This window comes from Ursus americanus, chromosome 1 (genome assembly GCF_024610735.1).
Source record: "Ursus americanus isolate L20-20 chromosome 1, mUrsAme1.1.p, whole genome shotgun sequence".
NCBI classification, from domain to species: domain Eukaryota; kingdom Metazoa; phylum Chordata; class Mammalia; order Carnivora; family Ursidae; genus Ursus; species Ursus americanus.
The window spans coordinates 48,181,388-48,200,269 of record NC_142127.1 but is presented as its reverse complement, the minus strand read 5'-3'; the positions used below and the strand labels follow the sequence as shown (position 1 = coordinate 48,200,269).

Genomic DNA, 18,882 nt, shown 5'->3' with positions numbered 1-18,882 from the left:
GTCAGTATATTTTTAAAAAGTAATTAATTGTAAAAACAAGACTTCCTTTTCTCTACCCCAAGTTATACCTGGCAGCTAGGTAAATCTTCCCCAAAAAGGTGGTGCTGAAGAAGGCTGGTGATTCTGAGGAAAGGTAAGCAGAAGTCCTGTAAGTATTTTTCCATGGATTCAGGAGACCAAGCAATAGGGCTAACCTAAAGTTAAAAAAGAGAATCTGAACAATTAATTCTATAATAGATAAAGCTTAAAAGTTATATTCATAATGGCAACAATATGTAAATTTTTAACAGATAACCACTACATCTGGAGCATACCATTGCACATTCCTGAGTTCCTTCTTCATGGTATAACTTTCCTTTAGATAGTTCACTTATCACAAAGCTCAGTAACACTTCATAAGACTTTTCTGCATCACATGTATTCTGGGAAAAAATTAAAAATTAGTTTCATCAGTCACTGAAAATTACAGAAAAAAATTACATTGGAAAGAACACTTTTTAATAAGTAGAGGTATAACTGTGACATTTTTTCACAAATGCAAACTTCAATTCCTCAAAATCTGTGTATAACAACGGTACACCTCTGGATTCACGATGAAATTGGGTATGTGTAAAACTATTTCAATACTTCTTTATTTCTTTAAAAATTTTTAAAAAGATTTTATTTAATTATCTGATAGACAGAGCAGGAATGGGGGTAGGAGCAGAGGGAGAAGCAGGCTCCATGCTGAGCAGGGAGCCCAACCTGGGGCTTGATCCCAGGACTCTGAGATCATGACCTGAGCCTAAGGCAGACGCATAACTGACTGAGACACCCAGGCGCCCCTCCAATACTTCTTTAAAAGACAGATGTAAATTATATAACGTATGTGTAAATGGACATATATAAATCATATCTTTTGACCCAGTAGTTTCCACTCCTGGAAATTCTTCCTAGGGAAATAATCTAAAAGAAAAAAATAACTACACACCCAAGACATTCATTGCAGCACTGTAATAATGAAAAACTAGAAATAGACCAACAAAAGTGAAGGAGTTACCTAAATTATGCCATATCAACTCAAAAGAATATTTTATAGGCAGTGAATATGACAAATTTGAGCTGTATGAACAAATGTTCGTAATAAGATTTGAAAAAAGACAATAAAAGCAATATATACATACACTCATTATAATGGCAAAATCATACATGCATGAAATAGAAGAAAACATGAACCACAAATTTTTTCTTTTACAATTTCCCTCAAATTCCTTGAATAGGATTTGTTAAAACAATTTAATGTAAAAATAATATAGGACAATATGTTTATTAAAGATTGTACAGATACTTACATTAAATAACAGTTTACAAATTAATTAAGCTTAACGATGCTATACTTTTTATAAGAAAAGAAAAATTATGGCTATTTATAAATTCAAATTTATGTCAATAAGGTTTTTTTGTTTTTTTTGTTTTTTTAAGAGAGAGAGAGAGAGAATGCATGCGCGGGGGGGGGGGGCAGAGGGAAAGGGAGAGAGAGAATCTTAAGTAGGCTCTAAGCCCAGCACGGGGCTCCACACGGGGCTTGATCTCACAAGCTGAGATCATGACCTAAGCTGAAATCAAGAGTCAGATGCTTAACGTACTGAGCCACCCAGGTACCCCTGTCAATGAGTTTTTTACACATAAAGAAATAAGCCTCTTTTTATATTTACTGAGATATTAGAGGTTGTTGCAAATTACAGTAAAGTATAAACTGGGCTAAAGTAATAACGTTGCTATGATGTCATTTATTTTACTCATTAACTATACTTTTTAAATAGTAAAATATAAGACTTGAGTAAACATTACAGGATATATGTTTATCCTGACAATCTGATAAGCACTAATTGTCTGAACTACAGAATTTGTTATTTGATGATACTTAGTCTATTGTTTCTCATGGGTTATTATACTCTCTTCACCTAGACAGTAAATTCCAAAATGTTGGAAACTATTGTATTTTATATGTTTCCCTTTGCATAACAAAAATCTGAGCAATAAATACCTGCTGTCTAGTTGACAGAATTTATTTTGGTAATGTTGGAGTTTTTGACCTTGGAACTTGCCTTCTAGATAATCGATTCTTTGCATTATCTTTAAATTACTCCTCTGCTTTCTGTCATATCATTCGGCCATGTAGTGTTATCATGTCCCAATTCTAAACTACAAAAACAGTCCTGACTCTACAACTGCACTCTTTAAATCATGTGATTTATCCCACCCTTGCCTAATTAACCAACAGGATGATCACTTGCCAAATATGATGACCTACAGTTTACATATAATTCACAACAATCAATATCCCACTAAATTCAAAACAGCAACACATTATATTTTTAAAATTAATTTAATCAGAGTAGTTTTTAAATAGGCAGAGTTCACTTGAACTCAAAATGCAGAAGACTCGAGAAAATATTACCATAATTTTGCTGCTTATGATCAATGTGACATATTAAAGTTTCTGAAAATATAGAATTCAGCCTAAAGCTTCCTAAATTCAATATACGCTTGAGTAAAAGATTTACAGAGTATAACAACAGAGAAGTATTCCAAGTCATAATACTTTCTAACTTATGGGAAAAATACCCTCCAATAAAAATAAATGATGTTCAGATCATCCAAGTAAGTTACTGTGTGACAATCAGCTTTTAAGTCATTATTATCAAAATACATCTTAAGCACTGCTTAAGTGCTTATACTGCCATACACATGGCAGTATACTATATCAGATCAGGAAGTCAAATATAATGTAATATGCACTCTTTTGTATGGAGAACTTTTTTTTTTTTAAAGATTTTATTTATTTATTCGACAGAGATAGAGACAGCCAGCGAGAGAGGGAACACAAGCAGGGGGAGTGGGAGAGGAAGAAGCAGGCTCATAGGGGAGGAGCCTGATGTGGGGCTCGATCCCAGAACGCCGGGATCACGCCCTGAGCCGAAGGCAGACGCTCAACCGCTGTGCCACCCAGGCGCCCCTGTATGGAGAACTTCTGATCAGAAGATTTATTAGACAAAAAAATAATTTCATATGTAAGAAGTCTTAGGAAAGCATATTATTATATAGGCAATATTTGAATTTACATGTATGGTTGTAAAGCTTAAGAAGAGGATTTCTCAGCCCATGGATGAAAGACCTAGAATCAAGATCAAAAGAATCCAATGGGGGGGCACCTGGGTGGCTCACTCAGTTAGGTGCCTGCCTTCCACTCAGGTCAAGGTCCCGGGGTCCTGGGACTGAGCCCCGTATTGGGCTCCCTACTCAGCGGGGAGCCTGCTTCTCCCTCTTCCTCTGTTCCTCACCCCGCTCATGCTCTCTCTCACTCACTCTCTCTCAAATAAATAAATAAAATCTTAAGGAAAAGAAGAAAGAATCCAATGGGAGAGATGGCAAAGGTATGTGGGTTAAATAAAGAAAAGGATCAGAGGTTGAGAGATATGTGTGGGAGATGTGAGTTATGTGTGGGGCAGATGCTTTCTCTATATTATAGTTCTTCAAATTTGGGGAGTGACAGCCCCTTGAGTATATGCTGGATGCTATGGTCCCACTCCCCAGCAAAACAAAACAAAACAAACAAAACAAAAGGAAAGGAAAGGACCTCAGATTATGAAATCCGGTATAGTCTTCTAACAGAAATTCCACTAACCAAAAGAACACAATTTATACTAACTGTAATCATGATTTTTCCAGCACAACTAAACCTTATTATCCTTGAAAAATACATAGTACCTATATTTTTTATTGCTCTGGACCAGATCAGAGCTGGCAAAAATCTGTTTTCATTGGAATTATCATACCTGAGGATAAGAAAATGAGGGATGGAATGAATGAGTGAGACTCAATGAAGAAAGGAAAGAAGAAGAGGGTGAGAGAAGGAAGGAATAAGTAAAGGAAGAAGGAAATTTTTAAAAAAGGAATGAATGATGCAGAATAGTTACAGAAATCACAATGATATATTTCATTACTTGTAAATATTGCTGTCGCTATTTACAATCTGCTATATATCTAAATGTTTAGATCTATTATAGAAAAAGCTAGCAACATGTGGCAAACCAACCAACAGGATACTATAATTTTTTGTTTCCCTTCACTAAAAACAATTTATATGGCTATAAACTTCTAATTTATGTTCTGATAAGAATCTGCCTTACATTAAATGTTTCATTAACTATTTTTTAAAATAGCTAATAATTATCAAATTGAGAAAGAAAATTGACAGAACAGTTACCTAAATTAGTTCCATCACAGATTTACAATTGTCTAATTTTCTGTCATTAGGTCTCATTTTAGCAATCAGATGAACATATTTAGACCTAAATTATATCAGAAAATGTTTTAAATGTGTACTGTTTCATGATTAGACAGCTTATTAAGGAAATATATTTAAACAATGACACAGCATAGAAACGTAATACATCTGATTTGAATACTAACAATCCAAATATCAGATTACAGTGCAGAGATATTGAAAGAGTATTTAGAAAAAAGAAAGATAATTGCAAAAGGCAAAATTATCCAAGAATGAACTATTCAGGGGCAGGAGCTTAGCCTAGTATTCAGGCCAACAACCAATATCCCTAATTAAGACATAATGTACTTGGTGATGACACTGTATTAAATGTTTGTACATATAATTATGGTTTGGGAGTAAACTAGTAATGAAAGTGAAGACTATATTGAATACATTTCATATATAAGTTTTCTCTCCTTTAAGTAGATATGATTTTAATATAAACCTTTCAGTAAGATATAAAACCTCTTGAATAGTCTATAAACCAATCAACAGGTTCAATTAATACTACAATTACTATTTTTTCCTACCAACTTCCCCAAATAAATACTGAAGTAATTTCCTTATTTTACCTACCTCTCACCCAAACTCCTAAGTCAGTTCTTTGGTTCTATAGTATCACTTCTGTTCTGAAGTCACTGAAAATACTTACGTTTAACTAAACTTGCACACTTTTTAAAATTGTTTATGTAATTTTAACCGGAAAACTTTAAATTTGCTAAGAACTTACATATTTTTTTTAAGAGAGGGAGGGGGGTGGGGCAGAGAGAGAGGGACAGAATGTTTAGCAGGCTCCATGTCCAGCACGGAGTCAGACACAGGGCTCAATCCCACAACCCTGAGATCATGACCTGAGCTGAAATCAAGAGTTGGATGTTTAACTGACTGAGCCACCCAGGCGCCCCACTTATGTATTTTTTTAACATGGAAAAATTAGTATTTAAAGAAGCATAATTAAGAAAAGGCTAGGATTTTTAAATTCACAAGTGATCAGTCAAAAGCCATCTTTGGATTAGTTGGAAATAGGAGCAAGGAGGAGAAAAGATGACAAATAAGTAAAATAGTTAAGTCTGCAGATATTTTATTACTTGCTCACTGGTTGGCACAATTTTTATAACTTCTCTAAGTTTAAGCTTTGCAAGCAAACGCAAAACAAAACTGCCCAAATAAAAAGGGAAAAAGGCCAAGGTTTAGAGAGAGGTGCAGAAGACATCATTATTCATGGAAACACTTTTAACTTTTTTAATCTAAAAGTGCTCCATTTCAATTGAAATACTATTAATAACTCATTTTGCCTTTCAAACACCTGGTCTCGTTCACTCATATCCCCAACTTAAATGAGTTCACCAAACTACTAAATGACAAATTCAGACAAGACACTAACCTTTTTGAGAGCTCCCATGTGTTTCCAGGCTGACCTATCTTCCTCATTGCATTTAACTGAAAGTGCCACAAGAGCTTGTGTGTATAGTAGGGTAAAAAGCACCTTCACAATGCAGGTGAAATGGTCTACAAGAGAAAGAGAAGATCATTATTTCTTTGGAATCTAGACATTTTGTACTCAAGATCATTTCACACATATATGTCTTCCCTTAAACATGTAATTGGGTTTTGTTCAACATTTAAGTAGTTAAAAAAAATTATAATGTGATATTATATTTGCTACCAGCTGATCTGAAATCATAAAAGCAAAATTCCTTTATTCATCCACAGAATATGTAAATGAGAGGCATTTAGCAGACTGTAAAGTGTGCTCTGTTTTAGAAGACCAGAGTGCTAATGCCACTCAACCTTAGAATAGCTGTGTAATGTTGGCAAATCCCCTTACTGGACATTATGTGCTTAACAACAATGTCTAGGAACCAGTGTTTAAAACCAACACTTCATCCACTTCTAGTATGATATAAACCTTAGAAAGAATATAATATATAATACAGAACTTCTAAAGTTAAAAAAAAAAAAAAAGGAAATACCAATATTTTAGGCACTCAGAGTTTAAAAATTCAATTTAAAACTGTAACAATGCAAAAACAGTAGTAACAATACATAAAATGCCTGGTAGCTTCTGGCACATATTAGGTACTTAATAAATGATAGCTTAAAATTCATAATATTTACAGACAGCTAGTAACTTAGAAAATTTCCTTGAATGTCTCATTTAATCCTCATAATAGTCTCAATGAGACATCTGAGCTTCAAAAGGATGTGGCTCTGATAACAAAGCCAATAAGGTCTGAACTTGAATCCATATAGATCATCTTATTGCAGATTCAGTATTCCTTCTATTGTATTATGCTGCTCCACTAATGAATGGGTAGTACCATTTAATCAGTTGCTGAAGTCAGAAACCTGTAGCTATCCTTGATACTTTCCTATTTCATTCTCCCCACATGAAAACAATCACTAAGTCCTGTCAATTCTACTTTTAATAACTATCTCAAGTCAGTTCCAACACCCTGGACTAGGCTTCTAACCTTTCTTGCCTACACCTATAATCCCAGATTAATTAGTTGTGTTGGGGGTCCCCAAGATCACTTCCAGGCTGATGATGCACCAGGAGGACTCACAAGACTCAGCATATAGTCCTATGATTTATTACAGCAAGAGATACAAAGTAAAATCAGAGAAGGCAAAAGGCACGTTGGGCACAGTCCAGATGAAACTTCCAGAGTTCTCTACCAGTAGAATAACACAGGACATGCTTCATTCCTCTAACAATAAGTTGTGAAAGCATGTGAGAAATTGACAGCAGGCAAATTTGTTAAGAGAAATTCGGTGCCCAAGGTTTTTATTGGGGGCAGGTCACATAGGCATCCTCTGCCCAGCACATATCAAAGTTCTAAACTCCCATGAGGAAAGCAGGTGTGTTCAGCATAAACCACTGTTTGTACAGTTTAGACCCAGTGAGCCACTCTCATCAGTTCTGTGGATGGTGGAGATGATGGAGACCCTCCCCAAATCAAAGTTCCCGAGTGCCAGTCAAGGCCTTTCAAGAGTTAACAGTCAGGCCTTCTATGTTAACTCTTTCCTGCACAGTGATTTCTGTGCATCACCTCTTAGCCCCTGCAATCTACATTTTTTTTTTTCATTACAGTCAGACTGATCTTTTTAAAAGAAATATTTGGTATCCTTCTACTGGGTCTCTGTACAAGTTGAAACACTCTTTCCTTCCTCATAGCCTGGCTAACTCTTAGTCAGATGACCCCTTAAGGTCACTTGCTAAGGAAAATCTCTACTCATTTTAAAGTGAGTGAGTGGGTGTGTGCATGCATACACACACAAGCACTGTCTCTTACGCATCTTGATAGGTTGGGGTGGGAACTTGACATAGCCGAGCAAGTCAGAGTGCCTATCTGGGATCTTTCTAACTAGAGGTAAATGGAAGGTATAAAGATGTGGGTCTGGAAGTGTCAGAGGTCAAACTCCTGGTTTATGGCAGAGACTGTCTAAAGTAACAGATCCACAGAGAGGAGAGACCCAAGATGGCAAAAGCCCTGCCAGTATCGAGAGCCCTGGTTCTGGTAATTCCTAAGACTACCCTCAACTCCTACCATTTGGTAATGTGAGTCCATCAATGCTCTCCCTCTGTGCTTATATGCTAAGCTCTAAGTGGATTTCTAAATGTCCTAACACCTAGGTGATGAACATATGCCAGGATACAGACAATAAGAACTTACAATCTGGATAGAGAGAAAGAAACAGACAGATGGCTACACAGATGCACATGGTATACTGGAAGAAAATAAGAGGAGGAACTAATGGAGATCAAGGGCAGGGCACAGAAAAAAAGTAGAGCCCCCTGTACTGACCAGGAAAGTTAGGTTTTGAATAACAAAGAGAAATAAGCCATTTAATAAGGAAGGCAGGGAGAGGTAAAGAAAAGGAGATTCCAGACAGATGAAGCTATTTTTTTGAGAGCACAGAAAAAGCCTAAGGTTCACAAGAGTTGTAAACTGTCCAGTGTAACTAGAATACAAGTAGTGATTTTTGAAAGATGAAGCTAGAAAAGCAATCTCCATGGTAAAGATGAAAGGTTGTGAACGACAGGCTACCTGTCTGCAGCCTACAGAAATGTTTGGTTTGCCTTTACCCTGTTTAGCTTTTAGTTACTGACATTTAAAAATAGGATATTTCTTATAAAAGTCCCAAATTCCCCTTATTCTCAAAAAACAGGGATCTGACAACACTGGACCCACATTCTTACACAGCTAACAATGATCTGGAGCTGAGTGATAACTGTCCTCTTCAGCCAAGCATACATTCTACAGAATTGTCAGTCTCCCACTCCTATTATATCAAACCAAAGACTGTTTCATAAGGAGCCAGTATATAGCATTACTGTTAAGAATGAATTTAGGCTATGAAACCAAATTGTCTAGATTTAAATTCTGACTCTTCAGATCTTAAGCAGGTTAGTAATACACTCTTGCTTTTTTCTTAATGATTTTTTATTATATTATGTTAGTCACCATACTGTACATCCCCAGTTTCCGATGTAAGGCTCGATGATTCATTAGTTGCGTATAACACCCAGTGCACCATGCAATACGTGCCCTCCTTACTACCCATCACTGGTCTATCCCATTCCCCCACCCCCCTCCCCTCTGAGGCCCTCAGTTTGTTTCTCATAGTCCATAGTCTCTCATGTTTCATTCCCCCTTCTGATTACCCCCTCTTTCTTTATTCCTTTCTTCCCCTACTGATCATCCTAGTTCTTATGTTCCATAGATGAGAGAAATCATATGATAGTTGTCTTTCTCTGCTTGACTTATTTCACTTGGCATTATCTCCTCCAGTGCCGTCCATGTTGCAGCAAATGTTGAGAATTCGTTCTTTCTGATAGCTGAGTAATATTCCATTGTATATATGGACCACAACTTCTTAATCCAGTCATCTGTTGAAGGGCATCTTGGTTCCTTCCACGCTTTGGCTATTATGGACATTGCTGCTATGAACATTGGGGTGCATATGGCCCTTCTCTTCAATACGTCTGTATCTTTGGGGTAAACACCCAGTAGTGCAATGGCTGGATCATAGGGTAGCTCAATTTTTAACTTTTTAAGGGACCTCCACACTGTTTTCCAGAGAGGCTGTACCAACTTGCATTCCCACCAACAATGTAGGAGGGATCCCCTTTCTCCACATCCTCTCCAACAATTGTTGTCTCTTGCCTTGTCTATTTTTGCCATTCTAACTGGCGACATTGGCCAAAGCAACCTTTTTCATGACACATCCCCAAAGGCAAGAGAAACAAAAGATAAAATGAACTTATGGGACTTCATCAAGATAAAAAGCTTCTGCACAGCCAAGGAAACAGTCAAAAAAACTAAGAGGCAGCCCACGGAATGGGAGAATATATTTGCAAATGACACTACAGATAAAGGACTGGTATCCAAGATCTACAAAGAACTTCTCAAACTCAATACACGAGAAACAAATAAACAAATCAAAAAATGGGCAGAAGCTATGAACAGACACTTTTCCAATGAAGACATACAAATGGCTAACAGACACATGAAAAAATGTTCAAAATCATTAGCCATCAGGGAAATTCAAATCAAAACCACACTGAGATACCACCAGTTAGAATCCTGAAAGCAACAAGGGGAGAAAAGTCCTTAACTTACAAGGGAAGACAGATCAGCTTCGCAGCAGATCTGTCCACAGAAATTTGGCAGGCCAGAAGAAAGTGGTAGGATATATTCAACACGCTGAATGGGAATTATATGTAACCAAGAATACTTTATCCAGCAAGGCTGTCCTTCAGAATAGAAGGAGAGACGTTTCCCAGACAAACAAAAAGTAAAGGAGCTCGTGACCACTAAACCGGTCCTTCGAGAAATATTAAAGGGGACTCTTTGGGGGGTGAAGACCAAAAGCAACAAAGACTAGAAAGGAATACATAAGAAAGGGGGGGTAATCAGAAGGGGGAATGAAGCATGAGAGACTATGGACTCTGGGAAACAAACTGAGGGCTTCAGAGGGGAGGGAGGTGGGGGAATGGGATAGACCAGTGATGGGTAGTAAGGAGGGCACGTATTGCATGGTGCACTGGGTGTTATACGCAACTAATGAATCATCGAACTTTGCATCAGAAACCAGGGATGTACTGTATGGTGACTAATATAATAAAAAAACATTAAAAAAAAAGAAAGAAAGGATTACAGAACATCTCCAATAAGACCACCTTTACAGGTAACACATTGGCACTAAATTCATATCTATCAATAATCACTCTGAATGTAAATGGACTAAATGCTCCAAAAAAGGGCATAGGATATCAGAATGGATCAAAAAACAAGACCCATCTAAAATATTCACTGCTGCTTCTTAGGAGAAAGGGACTGAAACAGGACAAGATTAGAGGCAAGACAATGTATCAGCAGACATCAGAAGTACCACAAACGAGAAATTAGATGAACTGAACTAAGGAAGAATAATCATGATGGAGAGAATGAGTTAAATTAGAGAAATATTTTAATGATAAAAATGACAGGATTTGGTAGCCCTCTGAAGGTAGAGAATGATGCTAGTCTCTCATTTTACAACAAAGTGTAGATAATGGTAGCACTGACTAAAACTGAATGACTGAAACAGAGGAAGAAGGCAAGTGTGAGTGGGGAGGAAATGAATTAACGTTACATATGCTGAGCTTGAGGTTTGTGTATGAGTTTGGGTCTGGAGCTCAACAGGGAGTTGTCAACTGGAGCTAGAGATTTGGGAATCATCAGAGAATAGGTGAGTTGAAGTTATGGGAAAGATGATAAAATTGAGAAGGGGCAGGAACTAAGGAACAACTCCCAAGAATGGTGAGAGGAAGAGGTAACTGAAAAGGAACCTTAAAAATGAGTGAAAAAGAGATAGGAGAAAAATCAAAATAGGATGGTTTCATCAAAGTAAAGAAAAGAATATTTCATAACTTAACTGAATGTCTAAATAGAATGATGAACATTACAGAATTTGTCTACTAAGCACAACAAGACGAAGGAAGTCATTTATATTGCCCAGAAATACCATTCATATATAATGTCCTCTCATTTTAAACCACATAATTTTTTTCTGCTTAAAAAGAAGTAATATATTTAAAGAAAATAACAGCTACTGTAAGCATAATTTTAGCTTTTCAATGTAGCAAAGTAGTAATTTTGGGTTTCAGTCACTTTATCTGCCTTGATTATCATCATTTTTCAAATATTTCAAATGACAGTTTAAAGTCACGGCTTTCGCTTAAGTTCTCACATTCATTCACTCATCCAACAAATATTTACTAAAGGCTTACCATGTGAAATCAATGTTTTGGACTTGGAAGAAAACAAGGAATCACTCATATAAGATATACATTGGGTCCACAGGTTGCTATCTTCTAAGGTTGCAACAGAGAACAAAGCCCTTCAAATCCAATTATCAACATTTTTTTTAAAGATTTTATTTATTTATGTGACAGAGAGACAGCCAGCGAGAGAGGAACACAGCAGGGGAGTGGGAGAGGAAGAAGCATACTCCCAGCGGAGGAGCCCGATGTGGGACTCGATCCCAGAACGCCGGGATCACGCCCTGAGCCGAAGGCAGACGCTTAACAACTGTGCTACCCAGGCGCCCCCAATTATCAACATTTTTCAAGGAAAGAGTAATTGGACATCTATTCTCTCTCAGTCAACGTGCTTTCAAAAAACCCCAAATCAAAACCCCACTATCAAACCAGCTGAGGGTGAACACTGGAAGACCATTACTTACTTGAAATGCCCGTGCAAACAGAGCGTGCACCACGGCACAGACTGTAAACTTTATAGTGCTACCGCATGACAGGAAAAAGGGGTGGGGGAACATGGTGCTGTGAAGGCTGCTCAATAATGAAAAACCGATCACATAAGATACAAGAGTTTGGTATGGAAGAAATGTTAGCCGGGAGCTCTTTAAAAAGTGAATTTTTTCTTAGAATCAAAAATGAAAATTATATTCTTTACTTCCTATTCTAAACGTCTGTGAACTGAAGTTTCTTTCTTTCTTTCTTTTTTTTAGAGGCGGAGGGGCAGAGGGAGAGGGAAAGAGAGAATCTTAAGCAGGCTCCATGCCTAGCATGGAGCCAGACACAGGGCTTGATCTCTCGACCCTGAGATCATGAGCTGAGTTGAAATCAGGAGTCAGACACCCAGCTGACTGAGCCACTTAGGCAGCCCTGTGAAATGAAGTTTCTGAAGTCCTGGACAGGTGCCACATCTACCTCATTATACTATTTGAGAACATGAAGTCATTGGCTTTGTTATTTATATTCAATTCATCATTTAAAAAAACTTAGACTTTATAACTCATTAAAACATTTTAAATAGATAACATGCGTAAATCTTTGCCTACATTTCTGACTTAATTTCATCAAGATAAAATCCTAGAAAAAGGGAATAAATAGTTCAAAGTGTATTGACATAACCAAGACAACCCCCTGACTCTGTAATGATACCAATAAAATGTGAGTAAACCAGATTTTCTCCAGTGGGTAATGCATAAATATGTGATGAGTAATTTTCAAAAATAAGACAATTAAGTATTTAGTAAGTATCCTCTCTATGGCATTTGTGTTGGGTTTTGTAAAAGTAATCCAAGGAACCTATAGTCTTCTGGGGAGATATTTACTGGTTGGCCTATGGGTACCAGGCTTAGTGTAAGTGATAAAAGAAGACAAACAGGATTCAGATGCCTGCAGAGAAATTCCTTTCCCATAAACTGTCTTAGAGTTAAGGTAATACAAAATGCTCCAAGTTTCTTTTAGGACAAGATACAATATATGTAAAACAATAAGACCCTAAGGGGAAAATCATACAAGTAAAAAGGATATAATCTAAAGACGGTATCAGACATTTTATTGTTTTCCTAAAGTTACCACGAAAAATTTCTGTAAAGAAATATACTATTCCACTCCCTCCATAAAGTTCTTTGCACATATCCATACAAACATCAAATCTTTTCAGTCTTCTCTTTTATGATCTTAGTTTCTAACTACACACACTCTGACTCTCTTCAAAAAGTCTAGTCTAAAACAAAACTCAATTTGTGATGTGTTTGTGTAATAAGCTCAACTCCATTTTCTCTTTGAAGAGTGAAGAACCCAAATAGTTTAATAAGACTTTTTTGCGTTAATCAACATAGAACTGAGAAAAGATTCCAAGTCCATCTAACAACTAAAAAGGTAGTTAAATCTATTCCCTTGGATATACTTCAGGGCAATTGTGGTTTGGATCTAATAAACTGCCAACATTCTCAAAGAACATTATATAGAAATGATCGCAATATAAGATACGATTCAAACCAAAGCAATAGCTTTCTTGATTTTCCAAAAAGAAAATTAGCAATTTACCAGAAAATAAGACAATTGGATATTTAACATATCCATTCCACAAACATTTACTGAGCATATTATATAGCAGGTAGGCACTGGGGATACATGTAAAATGATGCAAGTCTTGGAGGAACTGATAGTTTAGAGAAGGAGATATTAAAACAAAATCTACCATTATGACAATGAGACAAGTGTCAAAACAGAACTATAGATGAGTTACTATGGGAAAGGGAAAACTGCCCATTTAAGTGAAAGGCTTCCAGGAGAGAGTAACAAGGTAAATGTACCACCAGGAGTTATTAAGTAAATAATGGAGAAATGGCAAACATTTTAACATGCTCAAAACTCTCCCATCTTAACAAAACAAATAAAAATAACCCCTTTGAATATATCCACCTATAGCTTGTGCTCTCTCCTCACATTCGTTCTTGGCAGTTTCCTCGTTGCCCTCTCATTTCTCATCTCACTGTAATCTGCTTCTGATTCTCCAACTACACAAAAGCAACTTCCTTATTATTATTCCTTACACTGTATATAACCAGGAATCCTCAGGAGAATTTATAGCTAACTCATTTTTAGGGGTCAAGATCCTTTTGAAATCCTGCTTATGGGCTATGGAACTTCTCAGAAAAAAAACTGCACTTATACATAAAAAATTTTCCTATATCATTTTAGGAGATTCATGGATTCCTACTAATGAACTCTCAAATGACAAATTAAAAAGCCTTGGTCTGAAAAAGCTATTGAAGACTACTGGGGTCATATCATCAGAACACAAGCAAACATGAACCAAACACAGATGTTTAAACAGTATTCTACACTGGGAATGAAAGACATCAACTTTGTTAAAATCCATGCATTCATAATACTAAAAAACAAAAATGCAATCAACTCTGGAGGATGCTAAAAAAAATAGTACACTCAATAGGGTGGCTCGCTGGCTCAGTCAGTAGAGCATGTGACTCTTGATCTCGGGGTTGTGAGTTCCATGTTGGATGTAGAGATTAGTTAAAAATACTGGGTGTTATACACAAACAATGAATCATGGAACACGACATCAAAAACTAATGAAGTACTGTATGGTGACTAACATAATAAAAAAAATAAAATCTTAAAAAAAAACACAAAAAACAAACGAAACAATCTAGGCAATCATCCACAGCCTCTAATGTCACAAAAAGACACCTGGAATTTGTCTTGTGATGAAAGGTATGTTATACCATCCATGAAGTGTTTTTGCAAAAATAAAAAGAAATAAGAAATGGAATCTAGGTGTTTAGATCTATCTGCCAGTTCACAGGAAACACATGGAAACAGAACATATTATTAAAGGATGCCATGAGGATGCAATTAGTAAAGTAGAAAAGATCCAGATTATTCAACAAATAAAATGTAAGGGGAGAGGGGAAACCCATAGATTTAAAGGAGAAATAACCACCAAATCCAATGTGTAGACCTTGTCTGGATCCCAAGTCAAACAAACCAACTGTAAGAAACCATTTATAACAACTACAGAGATCTGAACACTGACTTGGTATCTAACGATATTAAAGCAAAACTGTCCATTTAAAAATGGGTTCATAATATTATGGCTATGTTTACTGAACAAATCTTTATCTTTTAGAGATACGTACTAAAGACTATATAGATGAAATGATATGATGTTTGGGAGTTGCTTCAAAATAACCCACGGTAGGATGGAGGATGGAATAGGAAAGAGTACAAATAAAACAAGATTGGCCATGAGTTGATAATTGGTGGGTACATGCAGGTTCATTAAACTCTGCTCTCTATTGTCATATATGGTTGAAATATTCTAAAATAAACAGTTTATTCTTATAAAGCCTTGGTTTGTAACAAAGCGAAACTGAAATATTTCCTTTCTTAAAGTGATGGGAAATAATAAGCAACCTTCTATCTCTGGATGCTGGATGCAGAAGATAGTCTATAATCACTAGTACCAGACGTTCCACTGAATCCTAGAATCTCTATCCTATGAGGCATGATTAAACAGAATCATGATACTCCTCAATGATTGATGTGGGAAAGAAAAACGACATAATCCAAATCTGAGTAACTGACCCTTCCTAAAAAAAGATGATGATTTTATGTTTTAAATCCCAGAGGTTCAAAAAGAAGGAAGAACTTTAGCCAAAGATATGTAAGTTTTGTGTGGAACTTCCGAGAGGACTTCTTAAAAGAGAGAGTGCAGTTCCTCTCTCAACTCTCCATCCTGCTGCCTTATTAAACAAGACTATGATGGCTACAACCCCTGCAACTTCCTTGAAACACGAAGATATGAGCCATATCATCGGACTACAGTGCTGTGAAGTAGAAGGACCTGACCTGCCTACCTTCAGACTTCCTTCTACATGAAAAAATAAAAATAAATGTCTGTCTTAAGCTACTGTGTTATTTGGGGTTTCTTTTATGTTATACACAGCCATACCTGATCCTAAGTTATAAAAGAACTAAACATGAATACCTGAAAATAGTGACATATCACAAGTTACTTTTAAGTTTATTTTCCGGAGGCCAGTGGTATGATGGGTATAATAATGGATAAAATACAAGGACATGAGAAAAGATAAAAGGAAAATAAACACATGTCTTTAATGTATTAACTCAAGCTTCTGATGTGACAATTGGTGTAAAAAAGGTCTTTATCCTGAATACAGTGCTAAATGTTAAAAAGCTTAAGGTAAGTTTCTGTATCACATAAAACCATGGGAACATTTAACAATCCACTACATACAAACAGTCATATTTCCTTCACTTTCCCTTCCTCTTCTAATAACAACCAGTAACTAAATAGGTACACAAATACATATTATAATAAAAACACAAATACGATAAAGATTGCCTGCTAACCCTTATGTTAAAAGAGAGTACAAAAGAAAAATTATAACTCTACCTCCCCTACTCTACAACTTCCCACCTTCTAAAAAAAAAAAAAAAGCTGTCTAAGGAAAAGTCAAGTGACTTACTATAATTAAGCTTCACACTTCCTAGCAATTAAATAAAGGTCTCTATCTGCTTATACGTAATGGTTTCTACTTAGTTCTCAATGTGTGACAAACTAAAAAAATTTATTAAAGAAAGGCAAATTTTTTTTCTGGCCCCAAATTCTAAGAGGAATTCATGACTACAATGACAGTGAGCAACACTATCACACAATACATTATCTTTGAAGCTGCTTTATAAAAACGATACAGATAATCCAATATTGAATTATTATGAAGTTTTAAGAAATAATAGAAATCACAGATTTTTTGAAAGCAATTCTAACTAAAGTTAACGACCGCTAAATACTTAGCTCTCTGGTTCCCCAAAGGTAAAGTCCATGTTTTATTCATCTTTGCATCACCAGCACCTACCAAAGAAGCATAGCAACCTGGCACACAGCAGGTACTCATTAAATATTTCTTCAGGGGCGCCTGGGTGGCTCAGTCGGTTGAGTGTCTGCCTTTGGCTCAGGTCGTGATCCCAGGGTTCTGGGATCCAGCCCCACATCGGGCTACCTGCTCAGTGAAGAGCCTGCTTCTCCCTCTCTCTCTGCCTGCTGTTCCCCCTGCTTGTGCTCCCTCTCTCTCTCTCAAATAAATAAATAATCTAAAAAATAAAAAACAAATAAACCCTGAAAAATAAATAAATAAATATTTCTTGAACCAAATCATTTGTTGATTAAATTTGTCCACCAAACAATACTTCTTTAATGATATAACTTTAAGGTACAGTTACAAGTAGTATTATAAATATGTATATAGATGTTTGCCTGAATCTATTCTATTCATTTAGCCATTATTAAATTAAGTAGATCGGTAAACAATTTTAAAATATGTCTCTACTGAATTTAATTTACTATGTTCAATTAATTCAATGTATTATGCCTTCTTTTGGCATTAACTTCACCTTCTATGAGGGCTAGCACCAACAGTTGTCATCTCATGATAAGGGAGATGCATCAGTTACAGTTCTCAGACACTAATAGAGTAGGTCCTTTACAGTCAGTTGAACTATTTTTCTCTTCTGAGATAAATATTAATTATAGAAATAAGTCTATTTCTATATATCAAGTTTCCTTCATTTTAGCTTTTCAGGTTTATGTAGTAATTATGCATATATGTAAAATGTATATTTAAATACAGTATCTTAAAGAAATAAAATATCTAACTATTTTGAAGACTTTATAAAACAAAGTAAAACTTTATACTTCAAAATGTAATACTACTAGTATAATTAGAAGAGCACAGTCAGGGCAAACCAACATAACTCCAAAGCAACTATTTCCCTAAAATAAGGAAAACTAACCAAAGTAACACAAAAAACCTAAATAGCTTATAACTAATTTTACAGAAATTCAATAGGCTATTTAACAGGTAAATGTTTTAAAGTCTGCAAAATAAATAATGAAATTCATATACATAGCCAAACCCCAAAAAAGTAACATTCAAAAATATCTGAAATTCGGCAGTTCCTCAAGAAGTTAAACATAGAATGGGCATGACCCAGCAAACCCACTTTTAGCTATGTACAGAAGAACTAAAGACAGGTATTCAAACAAAAACCTGTACACAAATATCACAGTAGCACTACTCGCAAGAGCCAAATGGTAGAAACAATCAAAATGTCTATCAAATGATGACTGGATAAACAAAATGTGGCATAGCCCTTCAATGAAATATTACTCAGCCATGAAGAGAAGTACAACACATACTACCACATGGATGAACCCTGAAAACATTAAGTGAAAGCAGCTAGACACAAAAGGCCACGTACTGTATAATTTTATTAATATGAAATATCTAGTACAAGCAAATCCATAGAGTAAGAAAACAGATTAGTGGTTTCTAGGAGTTGGGGAAAGAAGAAAATGGGAGTGATTGCTTAATGGATACAAAATTTCTCTCTGGGCTGATGAATATGTTCTGGAGCTAGATAATGGTGATGGCTGCACAACATATGAATGTACTGAATTGCACATTTTAAAATTGTTAAAAAGGTGAATTTTATGGGTTTTTAAAAAAAGATTTAATTATTTATTTTAGGGAGAGAGAGTGTACACACGAGCTGGGGGAGGGGCAGAGGGAGAAGGAGAGAGAATCTCAAGCAAACTCAACACCTAGCATGGAGCCTGATGCGGGGTTCAACCCCAGGACTCTGAGGACATAACCTGAGTTGAAATCAAGAGTTGGCAACTTAATCAACTGAGCCACCCAGATGCCCCGTGAATTTAATG

General features: G+C 36.1%; 1 protein-coding gene across 7 annotated transcripts in view; it reads right to left on the bottom strand.

Annotated features, from left to right (window-relative positions):
* The window catches only part of UBR3 (ubiquitin protein ligase E3 component n-recognin 3), a 240,858-nt gene that overhangs the window by 20,384 nt on the left and 201,592 nt on the right, over positions 1–18,882 (bottom strand). For all 7 annotated transcript variants that reach the window (XM_087861299.1, XM_045780091.2, XM_045780116.2 and 4 more), the window contains 3 exons: positions 5,697–5,821; positions 315–422; positions 69–194 (listed from right to left, as the gene is read on the bottom strand). In XM_087861299.1, coding sequence (XP_087717425.1) covers positions 69–194; positions 315–422; positions 5,697–5,821 — 359 coding nt within the window. The remainder of the gene's footprint in view (positions 1–68; positions 195–314; positions 423–5,696; positions 5,822–18,882) is intronic.